This window comes from Fringilla coelebs (assembly GCF_963513975.1).
Source record: "Fringilla coelebs genome assembly, chromosome: 33".
Classification (NCBI taxonomy): Eukaryota; Metazoa; Chordata; class Aves; order Passeriformes; family Fringillidae; genus Fringilla; species Fringilla coelebs.
This window is the reverse complement of record NC_140059.1, coordinates 738,629-760,116: the sequence shown is the minus strand read 5'-3', so window position 1 is coordinate 760,116 and position 21,488 is coordinate 738,629. Positions and strand designations below refer to the sequence as shown.

At 65.0% G+C, this 21,488-nt stretch overlaps 2 protein-coding genes across 2 annotated transcripts in view; both read right to left on the bottom strand.

Annotated features, from left to right (window-relative positions):
• Positions 1 to 7,259, bottom strand: part of HDAC6 (histone deacetylase 6) — a gene marked incomplete at its 3' end in the record, with an annotated part of 36,634 nt that extends 29,375 nt beyond the window's left edge. The window contains exons 1-2 of the mRNA XM_084224018.1: positions 7,227 to 7,259; positions 6,163 to 6,214 (exon numbers count right to left, since the gene is read on the bottom strand). Coding sequence (XP_084080144.1) covers positions 6,163 to 6,165 — 3 coding nt within the window. The 5' untranslated portion in view covers positions 6,166 to 6,214; positions 7,227 to 7,259. The remainder of the gene's footprint in view (positions 1 to 6,162; positions 6,215 to 7,226) is intronic.
• An 830-nt stretch (positions 7,260 to 8,089) lies between these two features.
• Positions 8,090 to 21,151, bottom strand: GATA1 (GATA binding protein 1). Its single transcript, XM_084223993.1, is given in 7 exon segments — positions 8,090 to 8,378; positions 8,380 to 8,432; positions 10,178 to 10,303; positions 13,316 to 13,461; positions 15,131 to 15,292; positions 17,386 to 17,541; positions 21,060 to 21,151. Coding segments are annotated over 6 exon segments (888 nt in total). The 5' UTR covers positions 17,519 to 17,541; positions 21,060 to 21,151; the 3' UTR covers positions 8,090 to 8,110.
• Between the last annotated feature and the right edge of the window lie 337 nt (positions 21,152 to 21,488).

The window sequence follows — 21,488 nt, the reverse complement described above, 5'->3', positions numbered from 1 at the left end:
CCCATCTTCCCCCCCGGTACCCCGTTTTTGCCCCCCCTGTACCCCATTTTTACCCTCCCCTACCCCTTTTCCCCCCCCGTACCCCCCATTTTTACTCCCCCCATACCCCGTTTTACCCCCCGTACCCCGTTTTTCCTCCCCGTAACCCATTACACACCCCGTACCCTGTTTTTACCCCCTGTATTCCATTTTTAGCCCCCCCGTACCCCGTTTCCCCCCCCATACCCTGGTTTTTTCCCCCCCCTGGTACCCCATTTCCCCCCCCCGTACCTCGTTTTAGCCCCCGCACCCCGTTTTTTGCCCCCCTGTACCCCGTTTTTGCCCCCCGTTTTTCCCCTCCCCGTACCCCGTTATCCCCACCCGCACCCCGTTATTGCCCCCCATTCCCCCCCGTACCCCGTTATTGCCCCCGTACCCCGTTATCCCCACCCGCACCCCGTTATTGCCCCCCATTTCCCCCCCGTACCCCGTTATTGCCCCCCCATACCCCGTTTTTGCCCCCGTTTTCCCCTCCCCGTACCCCGTTATTCCCCCCGTACCCCGTTTCCACCCCCCGTTTTTGCCCCCCGTACCTGATCAGCGCCACCGCCGTACCCCGTTATTGCCACCCGTACCCCGTTATTCCCCCCGTTCCCCGTTATTCTCCCGTACCCCGTTTTTCCCCCGTACCCCGTTATTCCCCCCGTACCCCGTTATTGCCCCCCGTACCCCGTTATTCCCCCCGTACCCCGTTATTCCCCCTCGTACCCCGTTTTTTGCCCCCCGTACCCCGTTATTGCCCCCCCGTACCCCGTTTTTGCCCCCCGTACCCTGATCAGCGCCGCCCCATACCCCGTTATTGCCCCCCCCGTACCCCGTTTTTGCCCCCCGTTATTCCCCCCCCGTACCTGATCAGCGCCGCCCCGTACCCCATTTCCCCCCCCCGTACCCCGTTATTCCCCCCCGTACCCTGTTATTGCCCCCCGTACCCCGTTATTCCCCCGTACCCCGTTTTTCCCCCGTACCCCGTTTTTGCCCCCCGTTTTTCCCCCATACCCCGTTATTCCCCCCGTACCCCGTTTTTTGCCCCCGTACCCCGTTATTCCCCCCGTACCCCGTTTTTGCCCCCCGTACCCCGTTATTCCCCCCGTTTTTGCCCCCCCGTACCCCGTTTTTGCCCCCCGTACCCCGTTATTCCCCCCGTACCCCGTTTTTCCCCCCCGTACCCCGTTTCCCCCCTGTACCCCGTTTTTGCCCCCCGTTTTCCCCTCCGTACCCCGTTATTCCCCCCATACCCCGTTTCCACCCCCCGTTTTTGCCCCCCGTACCTGATCAGCACCACCCCGTACCCCATTATTCCCTCCCCGTACCCCGTTATTCCCCCCGTTTTTCCCGTACCTGATCAGCGCCACCCCGTTGCGCAGGGCCCCCCCCAGCACCGCCTCCAGCAGCGCCAGCGCCGCCCCCCACGGCCCGGCGGGGCCCCGCGCCCCCCTGCGACACCCCAAAATCCATCAGGGGGACCCCAACATCGGGGGGGAACCGAGCCCCCCTGCGACACCCCAAAATCAATCGGGGGGACCCCAAAATCCATCAGGGGGACCCCAAAATCGTGGGAGGGAGCCCCGCGTCCCCCTGCGACACCCCAAAATCAGGGGGGACCCCAAAATCAGGGGGGGACCGAGCCCCCCTGCGACACCCCCAAATCAGGGGGGCACCCCAAAATTTTGGGGCACCCCAAACCAGGGGGGACACCGAGCCCCCCTGGGACACCCCAAAATCAGGGGGGCCCCAACGGGGGAAGGGCACCTCAAAACCCCAGAGGGAAATGCAGGGGATTGGGGGGACCCCAAAATCCACAGGGAGACCCCAAAACCCCCCACGGGAGGGACCTGCAATCGGGGGGAACCCCAAAACCCCCAGGGGGACCCCAAAACTCTTCTGGAATGAACCCAGTGTCAGGGGAACCCCAAAATCCCATGGAGAAACCCCTAAAACCTCAGGGATAACCTGAAACCCTTGAGGAACCTCCCAGGTGTCCAGGGGGACCCCAAAACCCCCAGGGGGACCCCAAAACCCTCACTGAGGGTCCCTGGTGGCTGGGAAGGGGACCCCAAACCCTCCCGGGGCTCTCAGGGATTTGGGGACCCCCCCCCCTCAGTGACCACCCAAACCCTCCTGGGGCTCTCAGGGATTTGGGGGACCCCCCCCCCATGACCCCCAAACCCTCCCGGGGGTCTCAGGGATTTGGGGACCCCCCCGGACCCCGAGATCGGGGGGCGCTCACCGGGCTGGGGCTCTCGGGGGGCTCCAGCTTCGCCACGAACGAGGGGCTGGGGGGACCCCAAAACCACCTTGAGGGGCTCGCCAGGGGTCCCCAGAGCATCCCCAAATCCTGGGGGACCCCCGGTGCCCCCCCAAACCCCACAGGGCCCCCCCCAAACCCCACAGGGACCCCCCTTGACCCCCATATCCACCCCAAAACCCCCCTAAATCCCGCCCAGAGCCCTCAGTGCTCCCCCAAATCCCTTGGGAGCACCCCAAAATCCCCCCCAGCTCCCCCCCAAAACCCCAAAAATCCCCCCAAACCCCCCCCAGCCCCCCCAAAATCCCCCCCAAATCCCCCAGCCCCACCTGTGCACCAGCAGCAGCTCCTCATCGCTGGCCTCGCGGCACTGGGGGGGGCAGGGGGTGTCAGGGGGGGTCCCCAAAATCTCGGATGGGGTCCCCCAAAATCCGCGGGGACCCCAAAAGGGGGAGGGGACCCCAAAAGGGGAGGGGACCCCGAGTTTGGGGCTGACCTGGACGGGGACGCAGCGCTGGAACAGCTCCTGCAGGGCCGGACCCCCGGGGAGGCTGCGGGAGACCAGCGTCAGGGGGGACCCCAAAAACAACCGAGGGGACCCCAAAAACACCGAGGGGAACCCAAAAACACCCGGGGAACCCAAAAACACCGAGGGGACCCCAAAAACACCGAGGGGAACCCAGAAACACCGAGGGGAACCCAGAAACACCGAGGGGGACCCCAAAAACCCCAAGGGGAACCCATAAACACCGAGAGGAACCCATAAACACCGAGAGGACCCCAAAACCCCCCCGGGGAACCCAAAAATCCGAGGGGAACCCAAAACCCCCCCCGGGGAACCCAAAAATCCGAGGGGAACCCAAAAAACCCCGAGGAAAACCCAAAGGTCAGGGGGGGACCCCAAATTCCCCCCGAGGACCCCAAAAACCCCCCCGGGGACCCCAAAGGTTTCGGAGAGGATCCCAAAATCCACGAGGGGACCCCAAAAACCCCCGGGGAACCAAAAACCCTGAGGGGACCCCAAAAACCCCCAAGGGGGAACCCAAAAACCCTGAGGGGACCCCAAAAACCCAGAGGGGACCCCAAAAACCCCCCGGAGAACCCAAAAACCCTGAGGGGACCCCAAAAACCCCGAGGGGAACCCAAAACCCCAAGGGGAACTCAAACCCCCCCTAGGGAACCCCAAAAACCCTGAGGGGACCCTCAAAGTTCAGGGAGGACCCCAAAATCCCCAGAGGGAACCTCAAAGGTGAGGGGGGACCCCGAGAATTTGGGGGAAGGGGCTGGGGGGTTGGTGGAGGGGATTTGGGGATTTGGGGGATTTGGGGGATTTGGAGACTTTGGTAAAATTTGGGAGATTTGGTAAAATTTGGGGAATTTGGGGGATCCGGGGGGAACTGGGGAATTGGGGGGGATCAGGGGGGGATCAAGGGGGGCTCGGGGCAGTTTTGGGGGGCTCTGTGCTGTTTGGGGGGGCTCTGGGCAGTTTGGGGGGGCTCTGTGCTGTCAGTGGGGGGCTCCGGGCAGTTTGGGGGTGCTCCGGGCAGTTTGGGGGTGCTCCCGCAGTTTTGGGGTGCTCCCGCAGTTTGGGGTGCTCTGGGCAGTTTGGGGGGGGGCTCTGGCAGTTTCGGGGGGGGCTCCGGGCAGTTTGGGGGTGCTCCCGCAGTTTGGGTGCTCCCGCAGTTTTGGGGTGCTCCCGCAGTTTGGGGTGCTCTGGGCAGTCTGGGGGCGCTCCGGGCAGTTTTGGGGTGCTCCCGCAGTTTTGGGGGGCTCTGTGCAGTTTGGGGGGGCTCTGTTCTGTTCGGGGGTGCTCCCGCAGTCTGGGGGGGCTCCGGGCAGTTTGGGGTGCTCTGTGCTGTCAGTGGGGGCTCCGGGCAGTTTGGGGTGCTCCCGCAGTTTGGGGGTGCTCCCGCAGTTCGGGGGGGCTCCGGGCAGTTTGGTGGGGCTCTGTTCTGTTTGGGGGGCTCTGGGCAGTTTTGGGGGGCTCTGGGCAGTTTTGGGGTGCTCCTGCAGTTTTGGGAGGGCTCCGGGCAGTTTCAGGGGGCTCTGTTCTGCTCGGGGTGCTCCCGCAGTTTCGGGGTGCTCCCGCAGTTTTGGGGTGCTCCCGCAGTTTGGGGGCGCTCCCGCAGTTTCGGTGGGCTCCCGCAGTTTCGGGGGGCTCTGTGCAGTTTGAGGGGGCTCTGGGCAGTTTCGGGGGGGCTCTGTTCTGTTCGGGGGTGCTCCCCGCAGTCTGGGGGGGCTCCAGGCAGTTTGGGGTGCTCCCGCAGTTTTGGGGTGCTCCCGCAGTTTGGGGGGTGCTCCCGCAGTTCGGGGGGGCTCCGGGCAGTTTCGGGGTGCTCGGGGCAGTTTGGTGGGGCTCTGTTCTGTTTGGGGGGCTCTGGGCAGTTTTGGGGTGCTCCCGCAGTTTTGGGAGGGCTCTGGGCAGTTTGGGGGGGCTCTGTTCTGTTCGGGGGTGCTCCCGCAGTTTGGGGTGCTCCGGCAGTTTTGGGGTGCTCCGGCAGTTTCGGGGTGCTCCCGCAGTTTGGGGGGGCTCTGTGCTGTCAGTGGGGGCTCTGGGCAGTTCGGGGGGCTCTGGGCAGTTTGGGGGGCTCTGTTCTGTTCGGGGGTTGCTCCGGGCAGTTTGGGGTGCTCCAGGCAGTTTCGGGGTGCTCCCCGCAGTTGGGGGGTCTCCGTACCGGCCGTCGCCGTGCCCGGCCCCGTGCCCTCCATCGCTGACCAGCCCCGTCCCTGTGGGAGCCGCGGCCCTCGGCCCCCAAATCCTGCTCGGGGGGGGGAGGGGATCGGGGTCTGGGGGGGTCCCGGGACACCCCGGCCCCCCCGAGCCCCTCCCCACCCCCAAAGGGACCCCCAGCCCCACCCCCCATTGTAGGGGCGCCCCCCAGCCCCAAACCAGGGGTCCCCCCAAAGGGCTCGGCTGTGCTGGGCATCCCAAAAGGGGCCAAAATTCGGGGGACCCCAGACCCCCCAAACGGCCCCCAAATGTTGGGGGCGCCCCCACCCAGAGCCCCCAAAACCCATTTTTTGGGGTTCCCCCCCATTATCAGAAGCTCTAAGTCCACCTCCAGCCCCCCCCATTCCCCAGACCCCCCCCAACCTCCCCCATTTTTGGGGCTCCCCCCTCCCCCCATTACCAGCTGCTCTAACTGCACCTCCAGCCCCCCCTCAATATCCCAGGACCCCCCCCCAGCCCCCCCCCATTTTTGGGGTTCCCCCCATTACCAGCTGCTTTAACTCCACCTCCAGCCCCCCCAATATCCCAGCACTCCCAGACCCCCCCAAACCACCATTTTTGGGGTCCCCCACGTCCCACCCCCGCCCATTTTCGGGGGTGCCCCTCCCCCCCGTTACCAGCTGCTGAAGCTCCGCCTCCAGCCCCGCCCTCCGGCCCCCGCGCGCGCCCGCGCCGGCGCGCCTGGCACAGCGCCCCCTGCTGGGGGGAGGCGCCGCCCTGCGCGGCCCTGGGCGGAGCCACCGTCAGACACGCCCACCCAGGCACGCCCAGAAAGGTAACACCCAAGCCACGCCCGCCGTGAGCCACGCCCATCGACCACACCCATTCAAGCTCCACCCACAGCGAAACCACACCCCCGGGAGCCCCCACCCCCGAGCACCCCGGTGCAGTGGGAGGCGTGGCCCTGATGGCCACACCCAAATAGGACACGCCCACCCCACCTAGACCACGCCCACCCACGTGGCAGCCGCATGGAGCCCGGCGGCTTGGGCGTGTCCGTGCGACCCCGCCCAGCTGAAGCCCCGCCCCTCAGCCCCGCCCCCTCCACGCGCGGACCCCCGCTCCAGTTCGGGGCGCGGCGTCTCCGGCCACACCCCGCGAGGCCCCCGCCCCCTGCCCCGCCCTCTGCTGGCCCCGCCCCTCTCACCATGGCAGCCGGGGGGGCTCTAGCGGCGCGCGGGGGGGGGCATCGCGGGGGCCTGGGGGGGACACGGGTCAGGGGACAGCGGGGGACAATGGGGGGACAGCGGGGGGACACGGGTCAGGGGACAGCGGGGGACAATGGGGGGGACACGGGTCAGGGGACAGCGGGGACAATGGGGGGGACAGCGGGGGGACACGGGTCAGGGGGACAGCGGGGGACAATGGGGGGGACACGGGTCAGGGGACAGCGGGGACAATGGGGGGGACACGGGTCAGGGGGACAGGCGGGGGACAATGGGGGGGACCTGGGGGTGACACGGGTCAGGGGACAGCGGGGACAATTGGGGGGACACGGGTCAGGGGACAGTGGGGGACAATGGGGGGGACCTGGGGGGGACACGGGTCAGGGGACAGCGGGGGACAATGGGGGGACAGCGGGGCGGGGGACAATGGGGGACACGGGTCAGGGTATACGGGGACAGCGGGGGGACAGCGGGGACAGCGGGGGACACGGGGCGGGGCACCGGGCGACACGGGTGAGGGGACAACGGGGGACAGCGGGGGGACAGCGGGGCTGGGCACCGCGGGACAGGGGTTGGGGGACAATGAGGGACACGTGGGGGGACACGCCGCGGGGCACCGGGGGGCGGGGGACACCGGGGATAGCGGGGGGGACAGCGGAGGGACAGCGGGGGGGACACGGGTGAGGGGACAGTGGGGGACAGCGGGGGGACACGGGGAGGGGCACCGGGGGACACGGGGTGAGGGGACAATGGGGGACAGCGGAGGGACACGGGGCGGGGCACGGCGGGGGCGGGGCCGGCACGGGGGGGGGGCGGGGCCGGCGGGGAGCACACGGGGCCGGAGGGCGGGGCCGGGAGGGGCCGGGGATCCTGAGGGGCTCCGGGGGCACCGGGGGGGTCCCGGGACGGCTCGGGGGGCTCGGGGGGGGTTCGGGGATCAAGGGAGGGCTCGGGGGGTCCCGGGGGGCTCCGGGGGATCCCGGGGGTTTCGGGGGTCCCGGGGGGGTTCGGGGGTCCCGGGCGGGGCCGGAGCCGCCTCACTCACCTGCAGCCCCGCGCGACGCTGGCGCGAAGCGCGCCGTGATGACGTCAAGGGCAGGCGGGGCACGAGCGCGACTAAGGGGCGTGGCCATGAGGGGGGCGTGACTCAGCACGCCTGGGGCGTGGCACCGCGAATCGCGGGGCGGGGCTTAAATGGGCGTGTCACTGAGGGGCGTGGTCATACGAGGGCGGGGCCGCTGCTTTACGGACCGCCATGTTGGCTGTGCTCATGGGGGCCGCCATGTTGGTTGTGCTCGCAGTGCCGCCATATTGGCTATGCTCATGGGGGCCGCCATGTTGGTTGTGCTCGCAGTGCCGCCATGTTGGCTGTGCTCATGGGGGCCGCCATATTGGTTGTGCTCGCAGTGCCGCCATATTGGCTATGCTCATGGGTGCCGCCATATTGCCCCCCTCATGGAGGCCGCCATCTTGGGTCCAACCATAGCTTGTCCAGAGTGGGGGAGCCCCGCCATATTGGCTATGCTCATGGGTGCCGCCATATTGCCCTCCTCATGGAGGCCGCCATCTTGGGTCCAACCATAGCTTGTCCAGAGTGGGGGAGCCCCCGCCATATTGGCTATGCTCATGGGTGCCGCCATATTGCCCTCCTCATGGAGGCCGCCATCTTGGGTCCAACCATATCTTGTCCAGAGTGGGGGAGCCCCGCCATATTGGCTATGCTCATGGGTGCCGCCATATTGCCCCCCTCATGGAGGCCGCCATCTTGGGTCCAACCATATCTTGTCCAGAGTGGGGGAGCCCCTTTAATAAGATTTTTTTTGTTCCCCAAGCCCCGCCCCCAGCCCGCAGGTGGCCCCCGCCCCCGCCCCGCCCCCCAAGAACGAGTCGGAGCCGCCGTGTCGGTACCGATCTGTACTGGGAGCCCCGTCAGAGCTGCGGGGCCCAGCCCGGGGGGCGCCGCGCCGGGGGCGGCCCCGAACTCGGGGCCCAGGAAGGGCGCGGCCGGGGCGGGGAAGGGCAGCAGGTGCCCGGACAGGACCAGCGGCCCCAGCGCGAAGAGCGTGGCCGGGTCCTCGGGGGGCGGCTGGGGGGGGGCGCGGGCGGGGGGGCAGGGGCGGCCCCGCCGAGGTTTCGGGGACCCCCCCGGGCCCGGCGCCCCCCCCCCTGGCGCCGCTTCTTGCCCTTGGCCGAGGACCTTGCGGTTGCGGGTCTGGATCCCGTCCTTGCGCATCGTCAGCGGCCGGTTCACCTGGGGAACGGGGACACCGGGTTGGGGGACACAAACGGGGACAGGGACCCCCAAATCCCGGCCGGGGGGTCCCGAACCCACGGAGGGTCCCCCAAATCCGGGGGGGGTCTCCAAACCCAGGGGGTTCCCAAAATCTGAGGGGGAGGGTGGTCCCCAAATCCGGAGGGGGTCCCCAAATCCGGAGGGGGTCCCCAAATCCAGGCCAGGGATTCCCAAACCCGGGGGGGGGGGGGGTCCAAAACCCAGGGGGGGTCCCCAAATCCAGGGGGGGTCCCCAAATCTGGAGGGGGGTCCCCAAATCTGGAGGGGGTCCCCAAATGCAGGGGGGTCCCCAAATCTGGAAGTGGAGCCCCCAAATCTGGAGGGGGTCCCCAAATCTGGAGGTGGGGTCCCCAAATCTGGAGGTGGGGTCCCCAAATCCAGGCCAGGGGGGTCTGGGCCCCCCAAAGTTCCCATCCCACCCCCATCCGTGCTGGACCCCCCAAAAATCCCTTCCCGTTCCCCCTCCCCCTCCGTGAGTGGGGGATTTGGGGGGTTCTGGTGTCCTGGCCCGGCTTTGGGGTGACTCAGGGATGTTTTGGGGTGCTTTAGGAACCCTTTGGGATATTTAGGGATATTTTGGCGTGTTTTTAGGGATATTTTGGGGTGTTTTAGGGATATTTTGGGGTGGTTTTAGGGATATTTTGGGGTGGTTTTAGGATATTTTGGGGTGTATTTAGGATATTTTGGGGTGTTTTAGGGATATTTTGGGGTGGCTCAGGGATGCTTTGGGGTGGTTTAGGAACACTTTGGGATATTTAGGGATATTTTGGGGTGTTTTAGGGATATTTTGGGGTGTTTTTAGGATATTTTGGGGTGGTTTTGGGGATATTTTGGGGTGGCTCAAGGATGTTTTGGGGTGGTTTAGGAACACTGGGATATTTAGGGATATTTTGGGGTGGTTTTAGGGATATTTTGGGGTGGCTCAGGGATGTTTTGGGGTGGTTTAGGAACGCTTTGGAATATTCAGGAATATTTTGGGGTGTTTTAGGGATATTTTGGGGTGGTTTTAGGGATATTTTGGGGTGGTTTTAGGGATATTTTGGGGTGTATTTAGGATATTTTGTGGTGTTTTAAGGATATTTTGGGGTGGTTTTGGGGATATTTTGGGATGGTTTTAGGGATATTTTGGGTTGGTTTTGGGGATATTTTGGGGTGTTTTTGGGATATTTTGGGGTGTTTTTGGGATATTTTGGGGTGTTTTAAGGATATTTTGGGGTGGTTTTGGGGATATTTTGGGGTGGTTTTAGGGATATTTTAGGATATTTTGGGGTGTATTTAGGGTATTTTGGGGTGTCTCACCTGGTGCAGTTTGTAGTAAAGCCCGCAGGCGTTGCAGACGGGGTGTGGGGTGTTTTGGGGTGGTTTTAAGGATATTTTAGGATATTTTGGGGTCCCTCACCCGGTGCAGTTTGTAGTAGAGCCCGCAGGCGTTGCAGATGGGGTGTGGGGTGTTTTGGGGTGGTTTTTAGGATATTTTGGGGTGTATTTAGGGGTCCCTCACCCGGTGCAGTTTGTAGTAGAGCCCGCAGGCGTTGCAGACGGGGTGGGGGGTGTTTTGGGGTGTTTCAGGGATATTTTGGGGTGTATTTAGGGGTCCCTCACCCGGTGCAGTTTGTAGTAGAGCCCGCAGGCGTTGCAGACGGGGTGTGGGGTGGTTTTAAGGATATTTTAGGATATTTTGGGGTGTATTTAGGGTTCCTCACCCGGTGCAGTTTGTAGTAGAGCCCGCAGGCGTTGCAGACGGGGTCCCCGCGGGGGCTGCGCCTCCACAGCGTGGTGGTGCTGGTCTGGCAGTTGCTGCAGACGGTGCCGGCGCGTTTGCTGACCAGCTGGGGGAGAGGAGGGGGGTGAGAGGGGATTGGGGGGCAGCAGGGGGGATTGGGGGGCTGAGAGGGGCTGGGGGGCAGCAGGGGGGATTGGGGGGGCTGAGAGGGGATTGGGGGGACAGAGGGATTTGGGGGGGCTGAGAGGGGTTTGGGGGACAGAGGGATTTGGGGGGCACTGGGGAGGGATTGGGGGGCAGCAGAGGGGGGATTGGGGGGCACTGAGAGGGGATTGGGGGGCAGCAAGGGGGATTGGGGGGGCTGAGAGGGGATTGGGGGGCACTGAGGGGATTGGGGGGCAGCAGGCGGGATTGGGGGGGCAGCAGAGGGGATTGGGGGGCACTGAGGGGGGATTGGGGGGCAGCAAGGGGGATTGGGAGGGCTGAGAGGGGATTGGGGGGCAGCAGGGGGGATTGGGGGGCACTGAGAGGGGATTGGGGGGGATTGGGGGGGCTGAGAGGGGCTGGGAGGGCTGAGAGGGGATTGGGGGGGCAGAGGAGGGTTTGGGGGGCTGTGAGGGGGTTGGGGGGCAGCAGGGGGGATTGGGGGGGCTGAGAGGGGATTGGGGGGGCTGAGAGGGGATTGGGGGGGCTGAGAGGGGATTGGGGGGCAGCAGAGGGGATTGGGGGGCACTGAGAGGGGATTGGGGGGTCTGAGAGGGGATTGGGGGGTCTGAGAGGGGATTGGGGGGGCTGAGAGGGGATTGGGGGGGCAGCAGAGGGGTTTGGGGGGCAGCAGAGGGGATTGGGGGGGCTGAGAGGGGATTGGGGGGCAGCAGAGGGGATTGGGGGGCAGCAGAGGGGATTGGGGGGCACTGAGAGGGGATTGGGGGGTCTGAGAGGGGATTGGGGGGGCTGAGAGGGGTTTGGGGGGCAGCAGGGGGGATTGGGGGCACTGAGAGGGGTTTGGGGGCACTGAGAGGGGATTGGGGGGCAGCAGGGGGGATTGGGGGGCACTGAGAGGGGTTTGGGGGGGCTGAGAGGGGTTTGGGGGGCAGCAAAGGGGATTGGGGGGCAGCAGAGGGGATTGGGGGGCTGAGAGGGGCTTGGGGGGCACTGAGAGGGGGTTGGGGGGCTGAGAAGGGTTTGGGGGGCAGCACAGGGGGTTTGGGGGGACTCCAAGGGGATTGGGGGGGAGCAGAGGGGGTTTGGGGTGGATTTGGGGGTGTAAGGAGGGGTTTGGGGGATTTTGGGGGGGACTAGAGGGGATTTTGGGGTGTAAGGAGGGTTCAGGGGAATTTGGGGTGTCTGGGGGGGGGGCTGGATGGGGATTTGGGGGTGTAAGGGGGGATTTGGGGAGGTTTTGGGGTGTAAGGAGGATTTAAGGGGATTCAGGATGTCTGGGGGAATTTGGGGAGGGTTGGGGTGACTCAAAGGGAATTTCGGGGGGCTGGGAGGAATTTGGGGGGGGACTTGAGGGAGTTTTGGGGTGTAAGGAGGGGTTTGGGGGAATTTGAGGCGTTTTGGAGAGTTTGGGGGAGGAGCTGGGAGGGGAATTTGGGTTTGGGGGAATTTGGGGGTCCCTGACAGGATTTTGGGGTCCCGGGGTGGATTTTGGGGTCCCCCGGGTGTATTTTAGGGTTCCCGGGGTTATTTTGGGGTCCCCGGGGTGTTTTTGGGGTCCCCAGGTATATTTTGGGTTCCCTGGGGTGGATGTTGGGGTCCCGGGGTTATTTTGGGTTCCCCAGGGTGTTTTTGGTGTTCCCAGGTGCATTTTGGGGTTCCCAGGTGTATTTGGGGGTGGTTTTGGGGTCCCCGGGGTGTTTTGGGGCTGTATTTTGGATCCCTAGGGGGTTTTTGGGGTGTGTTTGGATCCCCGGGGTGGTTTTGGGGTGTTTTGGGGCTCCTGGGGTGTTTTTGGGGTTTATTCTGGATCCCCAGGGTGTTTCTGGGGTGGTTTTGGGCTGGTTTTGGATCCCTTGGGGGTTTCTGGGGTGTTTCGGATCCCTGGGGTGTTTCTGGGGTATTTCCAGGGTGTTTTGGATCCCTTGGGGATTTCTGGGGTGGTTTTGGACCCCCAGGGTGTTTCTGGGGTGTTTTGGATCCTGGGATGTTTTAAGGGTGTTTTTGGGGTGTTTCTGGGGTGTTTTGGATCCTGGGATGTTTTAAGGCTGTTTCTCAGGTGGTTTTGGATCCCCAGGGTGTTTTGGGGGTGTTTTTAGGGTGTTTCCGGGGGTGTTTCAGATCCCAGGGTGTTTTGGGGGTGTTTCTGGGGTGATCCCGGGGTGTTCCTGGGCTGTTTCGGATCCCGGGGTGTTTTTGGGGTGTTCCCGGGGTGTTTTGGGGGTGTTTTTGGGGTGTTCCCGGGGTGGTTTTGGGTGTTTTGGATCCCCGGGGTGTTCCCAGGGTGTTCCCGGGGTGTTTCTGGGGCGTTCCCGGGGTGTTTTTGGGGTGTTCCCGGGGTGTTTTTGGGGTGTTTTGGATCCCGGGGTGTTTTTGGGGTGTTCCCGGGGTGTTTTGGGGCGTTTTGGATCCCGGGGTGTTTTTGGGGTGTTCCCGGGGTGTTTTGGGGTGTTTTGGATCCCCGGGGTGTTCCCAGAGTGTTCCCAGGGTGTTCCCAGGGTGTTCCCGGGGTGTTTTTGGGGTGTTTTGGATCCCGGGGTGTTCCCGGGGTGTTTTTGGGGTGTTTTGGGGTGTTTTGGATCCCGGGGTGTTCCCGGGGTGTTTTTGGGGTGTTCCCGGGGTGTTTTGGGGTGTTTTGGATCCCGGGGGTGTTTTTGGGGTGTTCCCGGGGTGTTCCCGGGGTGTTTTGGGGTATTTTGGATCCCGGGGTGTTCCCGGGGTGTTTTTGGGGTGTTCCCGGGGTGTTTTGGGGTGTTTCGGATCCTGGGGTGTTTTTGGGGTGTTTTGGGGGTGTTTTTGATCCCGGGGGTGTTTTGGGGTGTTCCCGGGGTGTTTTTGGGGTGTTTTTGGGTGTTTTGGATCCCGGGGGTGTTTTTGGGGTGTTCCCGGGATGTTTTTGAGGTGTTTTTGGGGTGTTTTGGGGTGTTTTGGGTCCCGGGGTGTGGGGGGCTCTCACCAGGCGCTTCTTGGGGCGGATGAGGGGCCGGTTGTGCCCGTTGAGCCGGTGGTACAGCCCGCAGGCGTTGCACAGGTAGTGCCCGGTGCCGTCCCGGCGCCACAGCGGCGTCGCCGTGGCCCCGCAGTTCACGCACTCACGCGCCTCTGCCAGGGCGGGACGGACCGGTGAGCGCTGGGACCGACCGGTACGGACCGGTATGGACCGGTATGGACCGGTATGAACCAGTATGGACCAGTATGGACCAGTACGGACCGGTATGGACCAGTATGGACCAGTACGGACCAGTACGGACCGGTACGGGCCAGTATGGACCAGTATGGACCAGTACGGACCGGTATGGACCAGTATGAACCGGTACGGGCCAGTATGGATCAGTATGGACTGGTACGGACCAGTACGGACCAGTACAGACCAGTATGGACCAGTACGGGCCAGTATGGGCCAGTATGGACTGGTATGGACCAGTACCGACCAGTATGGGCCAGTATGGACCGGTACGGACCGGTATGGACCAGTACGGACCCGTACGGACCAGTACGGACCAGTATGGGTCCGTACGGACCAGCACAGACCAGTACGGGCCAGTATGGGCCGGCATGGGCCAGTATGGACCAGTACAGACCAATACGGACCGGTAAGAACCAGTACAGACCAGTACAAACCAGTACAGACCAGTATGGGCCAGTACGGACCAGCATGGGCCACTACAAACCAGTACGGACCAGTACAGACCAGTACGGACCAGTACAGACCAGTACGGACCAGTATGGACCAGTACAGACCAGTATGGATCAGTACGGGCCAGTATGGACCGGTATGGACCAGTATGGGCCAGTACAGACTGGAACGGAGTGGTGAGCACCAGTATGGACCAGTATGGAGTGGTGAGCACCAGTACAGACCAATACGGACTGGTATGGACCAGTCTGTGCCCCAGTATGGACCAGTACCAGCTCCACTACAAACCAGTACAACCCCCAGCAGGCTTCCCAGTGCACCCCAGTATGAACCAGTGCCCCCCAGTGAGCCCTACCAGGCCCCCCCAGTCCCCTCCAGTCCATCCCAGTCCCTTCCAGTCCCATCCCAGTCCCATTCCCAGTTCCTATCCCAGTCCCTCCCGGTTCCATCCCAGTTCCATTCCCAGTCCATCCCAGTTTGGTCCCAGTCCCTCCCAGTCTCATTCCCAGTCCCCCCAGTTCATCCCAGTCCCTCCCAGTGCCTCCCAGTCCCATTCCCAGTTCCCACCAGTCCCCCCCAGTCCCTTTCCCAGTGCCCCCAGTCCCTCCCAGTGCTCCCAGTTCCTCCAGGTCCCTCCCAGTTCCATTCCTAGTCCATCCCAGTTTGGTCCCAGTCCCTCCCAGTCCCTCCCAGCCCCATTCCCAGTGCTCCCAGCCCCATTCCCAGTGCTCCCAGTCCCTCCCAGTGCTCCCAGTCCCCATTCCCAATGCTCCCAGTCCCTATTCCCAGTGCTCCCAGTCCCCATTCCCAGTGCTCCCAGCCCCATTCCCAGTGCTCCCAGTCCCTCCCAGTGCTCCCAGTCCCCATTCCCAGTGCTCCCAGTCCCTCCCAGTCCCATTCCCAGTCCCTCCCAGTGCTCCCAGTCCCATTCCCAGTCCCTCCCAGTGCTCCCAGTCCCATTCCCAGTGCTCCCAGTCCCATTCCCAGTCCCTCCCAGTGCTCCCAGTCCCCATTCCCAGTGCTCCCAGTGCTCCCAGTGCTCCCAGTCCCATTCCCAGTGCTCCCAGTCCCCATTCCCAGTGCTCCCAGTCCCATTCCCAGTGCTCCCAGTGCTCCCAGTGCTCCCAGTCTCACCGCAGGGGGGGGGCGCGGGGGGCAGCAGGGGGGGTCCCGCGGGGGGGGGGCTCCGGGGGGGCTGCAGCAGCTCCAGGAACCGGGGGGGCTCCGGGGGGGGAGGGGTCCAGGAGGGGCCCCCCAGGGACCCCCCCTCAGCCCAGGGCACCAGCGACAGACGGCCTGGGGACAGAGGGACAGGGGACATCAGGGACAGGGGACATCAGGGACAGGGGGACAGGGGGACATCAGGGACAGGGGGACAGGGGGACACTGGGGGGGACATCAGGGACAGGGGGACATCAGGGACAGGGGGACATCAGGGACAGGGGGACAGGGGGACATCAGGGACCTCCCCTCAGCCCAGGGCACCAGCGACAGGCGGCCTGGGGACAGAGGGACAGGGGACATCAGGGACAGGGGGAAACTGGGGGGGGGACATCAGGGACAGGGGGACATCAGGGACAGGGGGACACTGGGGGGGACATCAGGGACAGGGGGACACTGGGGGGGACATCAGGGACAGGGGGACAGCGGGGACAGGGGGACACGGGGACATCAGGGACCCCCCTCAGCCCAGGGCACCAGCGACAGGCGGCCTGGGGACAGAGGGACAGGGGACATCAGGGACAGGGGGACATCAGGGACAGGGGGACAGGGGGACATCAGGGACAGGGGGACATCAGGGACAGGGGGACACTGGGGGGGACATCAGGGACAGGGGGACATCAGGGACAGGGGGGACACACGGGGGCATTGGGGACATGAGGGACAGCAGGGACATGGGGGGGCACTGGGGGGGCATTGGGGACATGGGGGGACACGGGGACGTTAGGGACATGAGGGACACGGTGGGGACATGGCAGGACATTGGGGACATCAGAAACATGGGGGGACATGGGGGGGCACTGGGGACATGGGGACATGGGGACATTGGGGACACTGGGGACACTGGGGACATCAGGGGACATCAGGGACATGGGGGACAGAGATGGGGGGCACGGGGACAGCCATGAGGGGGAGGGGACATGGGGGACATTGGGGACACAGGGGACAGAGAGGAGGGAGGGCCTGGGGGGACACGGGGGACATCGGTGAGGGGAGGCACGGGGGACATTGGGGACATGGGGGGGACATTGGGGACACCGGGGGATACTGGGGACACGAGGGGACATTGGTGAGGGGAGGCACAGGGGACATTGGGGACAAGGAGGGACAGCTGCCAGGGGCACAGGGACATTGGGGACATTGGGGACAGCAGTGAGGGGTGGCTCAGGGGGACACGTGTGGGGACATTGGGGCACAGGGACACGTGTGGGGACACTGGGGACATTGGGGGATGGAGGACACAGGGGGACACGGGGGGGACATGGTGGGGGGGTCATGAGGGGACACTGGGGGTGGCTGGGACAGAGGGGACAGGGGGAACAGAGGGGATGGGGACAGGGGGTGACACTGGGGTGACACAGGGGACCTAAGTGACAGGGGGTGACACTGGGGACAGAGGTGACCCAGGGGTGACCCAGGGGGTGTCACAGGTGACACAGAGGTGACATGAGGGATGACACAGGTACAGGTGACACAGGGGTGATGCAGGTAACATGGAGGTGACACGGGAGATGACACAGGTACAGGTGACATGGAGATGACACAGGGGGTGACACAGGTACAGGTGACACAGGGGGTGACTCGGGGGTGACACAGGGGGTGACAGGGGTGACCCAGGGGGTGACACAGGGAGTGACACAGGGGGTGACAGGGGGTGACAGGGTGTGACAGGGGGTGACACAGGGGGTGACACAGGGAGTGACACAGGGAGTGACAGGGGTGACCCAGGTGTGTCCCGGGGGTGACACAGTGGGTGACAGTGGGTGACACAGGGGGTGACCCAGGGGGTGACACAGGGAGTGACAAGAGTGACCCAGGGGGTGACCCAGAGGTGACACAGGGGGTGTCCCAGGGGGTGACACGGGGTGACACAGGGGGTGACAGGGGGTGACACAGGGGGTGACCCAGGGGTGACACAGGTACAGGTGACAGGGGGGTGACACAGGGGTGACACAGGGGGTGACAGGGGGTGTCCCAGTGGTGACACGGGGGTGACACAGGGGGTGACAGGGGGTGACCCAGGGGTGACACAGGTACAGGTGACACAGGGGTGACAGTGGGGTGACGGGGTGTGACAGGGGTGTCCCAGGGGTGTCCCAGGGGTGACCCAGGGGTGACAGGGGGTGTCCCAGGGGGTGACACAGGGGGTGTCCCAGGGTCCCCGGTACCTGTGGGGGGGAAGGGCCCCAGCAGCCCCCCCGGCTCCAGCCCCTCGGGCGCCCCCAGCCCCAGGAAGGCGCCTCCGGCCTCCTCGGGGAACGGGGGGGGCCCCTCCGGCCCCCCCAGCGTCACAAACTCCATGGGGGACCCCAAACCCGGGCAGCCTGCAGAGAGCCCCACGTCAGCACCCCAAAATCCCAGAGCTGCACCCCAAAAACCCCGGGGACCCCAGAGCTGCACCCCAAAAACCCCTGGGGTACCCCGGACCCGGGCAGCCTGCAGAGAGCCCCTCGTCAGCACCCCAAAAACCCAGAGCTGCACCCCAAAAACCCCTGGGGACCCCAGAGCTGCACCCCAAAACCCCTGGGGACCCCAGAGCTGCACCCCAAAAACCCCAAACCCTGAGGGACCCCGGACCCGGCACGGGCAGCCTGCAGAGAGCCCCACGTCAGCACCCCAAAAACCCAGAGCTGCACCCCAAAAACCCCTGGGGGACCCCGGACCCGGGCAGCCTGCAGAGAGCCCCTCGTCAGCACCCCAAAAACCCAGAGCTGCACCCCAAAAACCCCAAATCCCTGGGGACCCCAAACCCAGCACGGGCAGCCTGCAGAGAGCCCCACATCAGCACCCCCAAATCTGGGGGGACCCCGGACCCGGCACAGGCAGCCTGCAGAGAGTCCCACGTCAGCACCCCCAAAAACCCTGGGGAGCCCGGAGCTGCACCCCAAAAACCCCAAATCCGGGGGGACCCCAAACCCGGCACGGGCAGCCTGCAGAGAGCCCCACGTCAGCACCCCAAAAACCCTGAGTGACCCCAGAGCTGCACCCCAAAAACCCCAAACCCCTGGGGGACCCCAAACCCAGCACGGGCAGCCTGCAGAGAGCCCCTCGTCAGCACCCCCAAATCCTGGGGAACCCGGAGCTGCACCCCAAAAACCCCAAATCCTGGGGACCCCAAACCCAGCACGGGCAGCCTGCAGAGAGCCCCTCGTCAGCACCCCCAAATCCGGGGGACCCCAGAGCTGCACCCCCAAATCCTGGGGACCCCAAACCCGGCACGGGCAGCCTGCAGAGAGCCCCACGTCAGCACCCCCAAATCCCTGGGGACCCCAGAGCTGCACCCCAAAAACCCTGAATGACCACAGAGCAGCCCCCCAAAAACCCCAAACCCCTGGAGGACCCCAGAGCTGCACCCCAAAACCCCAAACCCCTGGGGGACCCCAAAGCTGCACCCCAAAAACCCTGAGTGACCCCAGAGCTGCACCCCGAACCCTGGGGACCCCAGAGCTGCACCCCAGAAACCCCAAACCCCTGGGGGACCACAGAGCTGCACCCCGAAATCCTGGGGACCCCAGAGCTGCACCCTGAAATCCCTGAGTGCCCCCAGAGCTGTACCCCAAACCCCTGCGGGACCCCAAATCATCACCCCGAAATCCTGGGGCACCCCAGAGCTGCACCCCAAAAACCCTGAATGACCACAGAGCTGCACCCCAAAACCCCAAACCCTGGGGGAGCCCTGAGCAGCACCCCAAAAACCCTGAGTGACCCCAGATCAGCACCCCGAAATCCTGGGGACCCCAGATCAGCACCCCAAAACCCCAAACCCCTGGGGGACCCCAGAGCAGCACCCCAAAATCTTGGGAGACCCCAGATCTGCACCCCACAGTCCCTGAGTGACCCCAAAACCCCAAGGCCCTCAGCACCCCCAGATCGGGAGCTGGGGCTCCCCAACCCCGGGGGGTCACAGCCGCCCCCCCAAATTCTCCCCTGAACCCCTGGCGACCCCCAAACCCCAAAATCCCCAAACTGGGGGGTCCCGAACCCCCAAATCCCCAAACTGGGGGGTCCCGAATCCCAGTCCCACAACTGGGGGTCCCTCGCCCTTGGCTGCCCCCCCAAACCAGCACCTGAATCTCTGGAAACCCAAACTGGGGGGCCCCGAACCCCGAAATCCTCAAATTGGGGGGTCCCTAACCCCTGGGAGCCCCCAAACTCTGGCGACCCCCGAAATCCCCAAACCGGGGACCCCCAAAACACCCGGGCATCCCCAAACCCCAAAATCCCCAAACTGGGGGGGTCCCGAACCCCAAATTCCCAAACTGGGGGGTCCCGAACCCCCGGGCACCCCCAAACCCCGAAATCCCCAAACCCCTGGGAACCCCGAACCCCAAATCCCCAAACCGGGGACCCCCAAACCCCGAAATCCCCAAACCGGGGACCCCCAAACCCCAAAATCCCCAAACTGGGGGGGTCCCGAACCCCCGGGCACCCCCAAACCCCAAAATCCCCAAATTGGGGAGGTCCCGAACCCCTGGGAACCCCCAAACTCTGGGGACCCCCGAACCCCGAAATCCCCAAACCGGGGACCCCCAAAACACCCGGGTGCCCTCAAACCCCAAAATCCCCAAACCGGGCACCCCCGAACCCCCGGGCACCCCCAAACCCTGACCCCCCCCCGAACTGGGGACCCCCAAACCTCCAGGTGCCCCCCAAACCTCCAGGTGCCCCCAAACCCTGAAATCCTCAAACCCCGAAATCCCCAAACTGGGGGGTCCCAAACCCCGAAATCCCCAAACCGGGCACCCCCGAACCCCAAAATCTCCCCCAAACCGGGGACCCCCGAACCCCGAAATCCCCAAACCCCTGGGAACCCCGAACCCCAAAATCCCCAAACCGGGGACCCCCGATCCCCAAAATCCCCAAACTGGGGGATCCCAAACCCCGAAATCCCCAAACCCCTGGGCACCCCCGAACCCCGAAATCCCAAAACCCCTGGGAACGCCCGAACCCCAAATCCCCAAACCCCGGGGACCCCCGAACCCCAAAATCCTCAAACCGGTGAACCCTGAACCCCAAAATCCCCAAAGCCCTGGGAACCCCCAAACCCCGAAATCCCCAAACCAGGGACGCCCAAACCCCGAAATCCCCAAACCCCTGGGCACCCCCAAACCTGACCACCCCAAACCGGGGATCCCGAACCCCGAAATCCCCAAACCCCTGGGAAGCCCCGAACCCCAAATTCCCCAAATCCCTGGGAACCCCCAAACCTGCCCACCCCAAACCGGGAACCCCGAACCCCAAAATCTCCAAACCGGGCACCCCCGAACCCCGAAATCCCCAAACCCCGGGGACCCCCGAACCCCAAAATCCCCAAACCGGGCACCCCCGAACCCCGAAATCCCCAAACTGGGGGTTCCCAAACCCCGAAATCCCCAAACCGGGGACCCCCGAACCCCAAAATCCCCAAACTGGGGGGTCCCAAACCCCGAAATCCCCAAACCGGGCACCCCGAACCCCAAAATCCCCAAACCCCTGGGAACCCCCAAACCCGACCACCCCAAACCGGGGACCCCCGAACCCCGAAATCCCCAAACCCCTGGGTACCCCCAAACCTGATCCCAATCCGGGCACCCCGAACCCCCGGGCGCCCCCCTCCCCCCGGGGTGGCAGTTTTGGGGTCCCTCCCCCCCCGAACCCCCCGAACCCCCAAACCCGGGGGGGGTCCCTGACCTGGCTCCGCCGCGTCCCGTCCCTGTGCCCCTGTCCCTGTCCCGCCCGGACAGACAGATGGACACGGGGCGGGTGGGGGAAGGGTGGGAGGGGCTCCAGGACCCCACCCCTGCCCCTCCCCCCCCTTGGACACCCCAAAATCTCGGGGGGGGTTTGGGGGGGCAGAGCTCACCTGGCGCTGCGGGAGCCGCGGGGGGTTCGGGGTTCGGGGGGTTTTTGGGGCGCTCTGGGGTTTTTGGGGCGCTCTGGGGCTTTTGGGGCGCTCTGGGGCTTTTGGGGCGCTCCGGGCGTTTTGGGGGTTCGGCCCGGGGGGGCGGTAACGGCCCCGGGGCTGCCGGGCGCTGATAAGGCCTTATCAGATCCTGGGGCCCCGGCGGTTGCTCGGGGGGGGCCGGGCGGGGCCGGGGCCCTTTATCAGCACCGGCCAGAGCGGGGGCAGGGCCCGCACCGGCAGGGCACCCCAAAACCCAGAGGGACACCCCAAAAATGGGGGACAGGACAGAGCGGGGGCAGGGCCTGCACCGGCAGGGCACCCCAAAAACGGGGGGACACCCCAAAAACGGGGGACGGGACAGAGCGGGGGCAGGGCCCGCACCGGCAG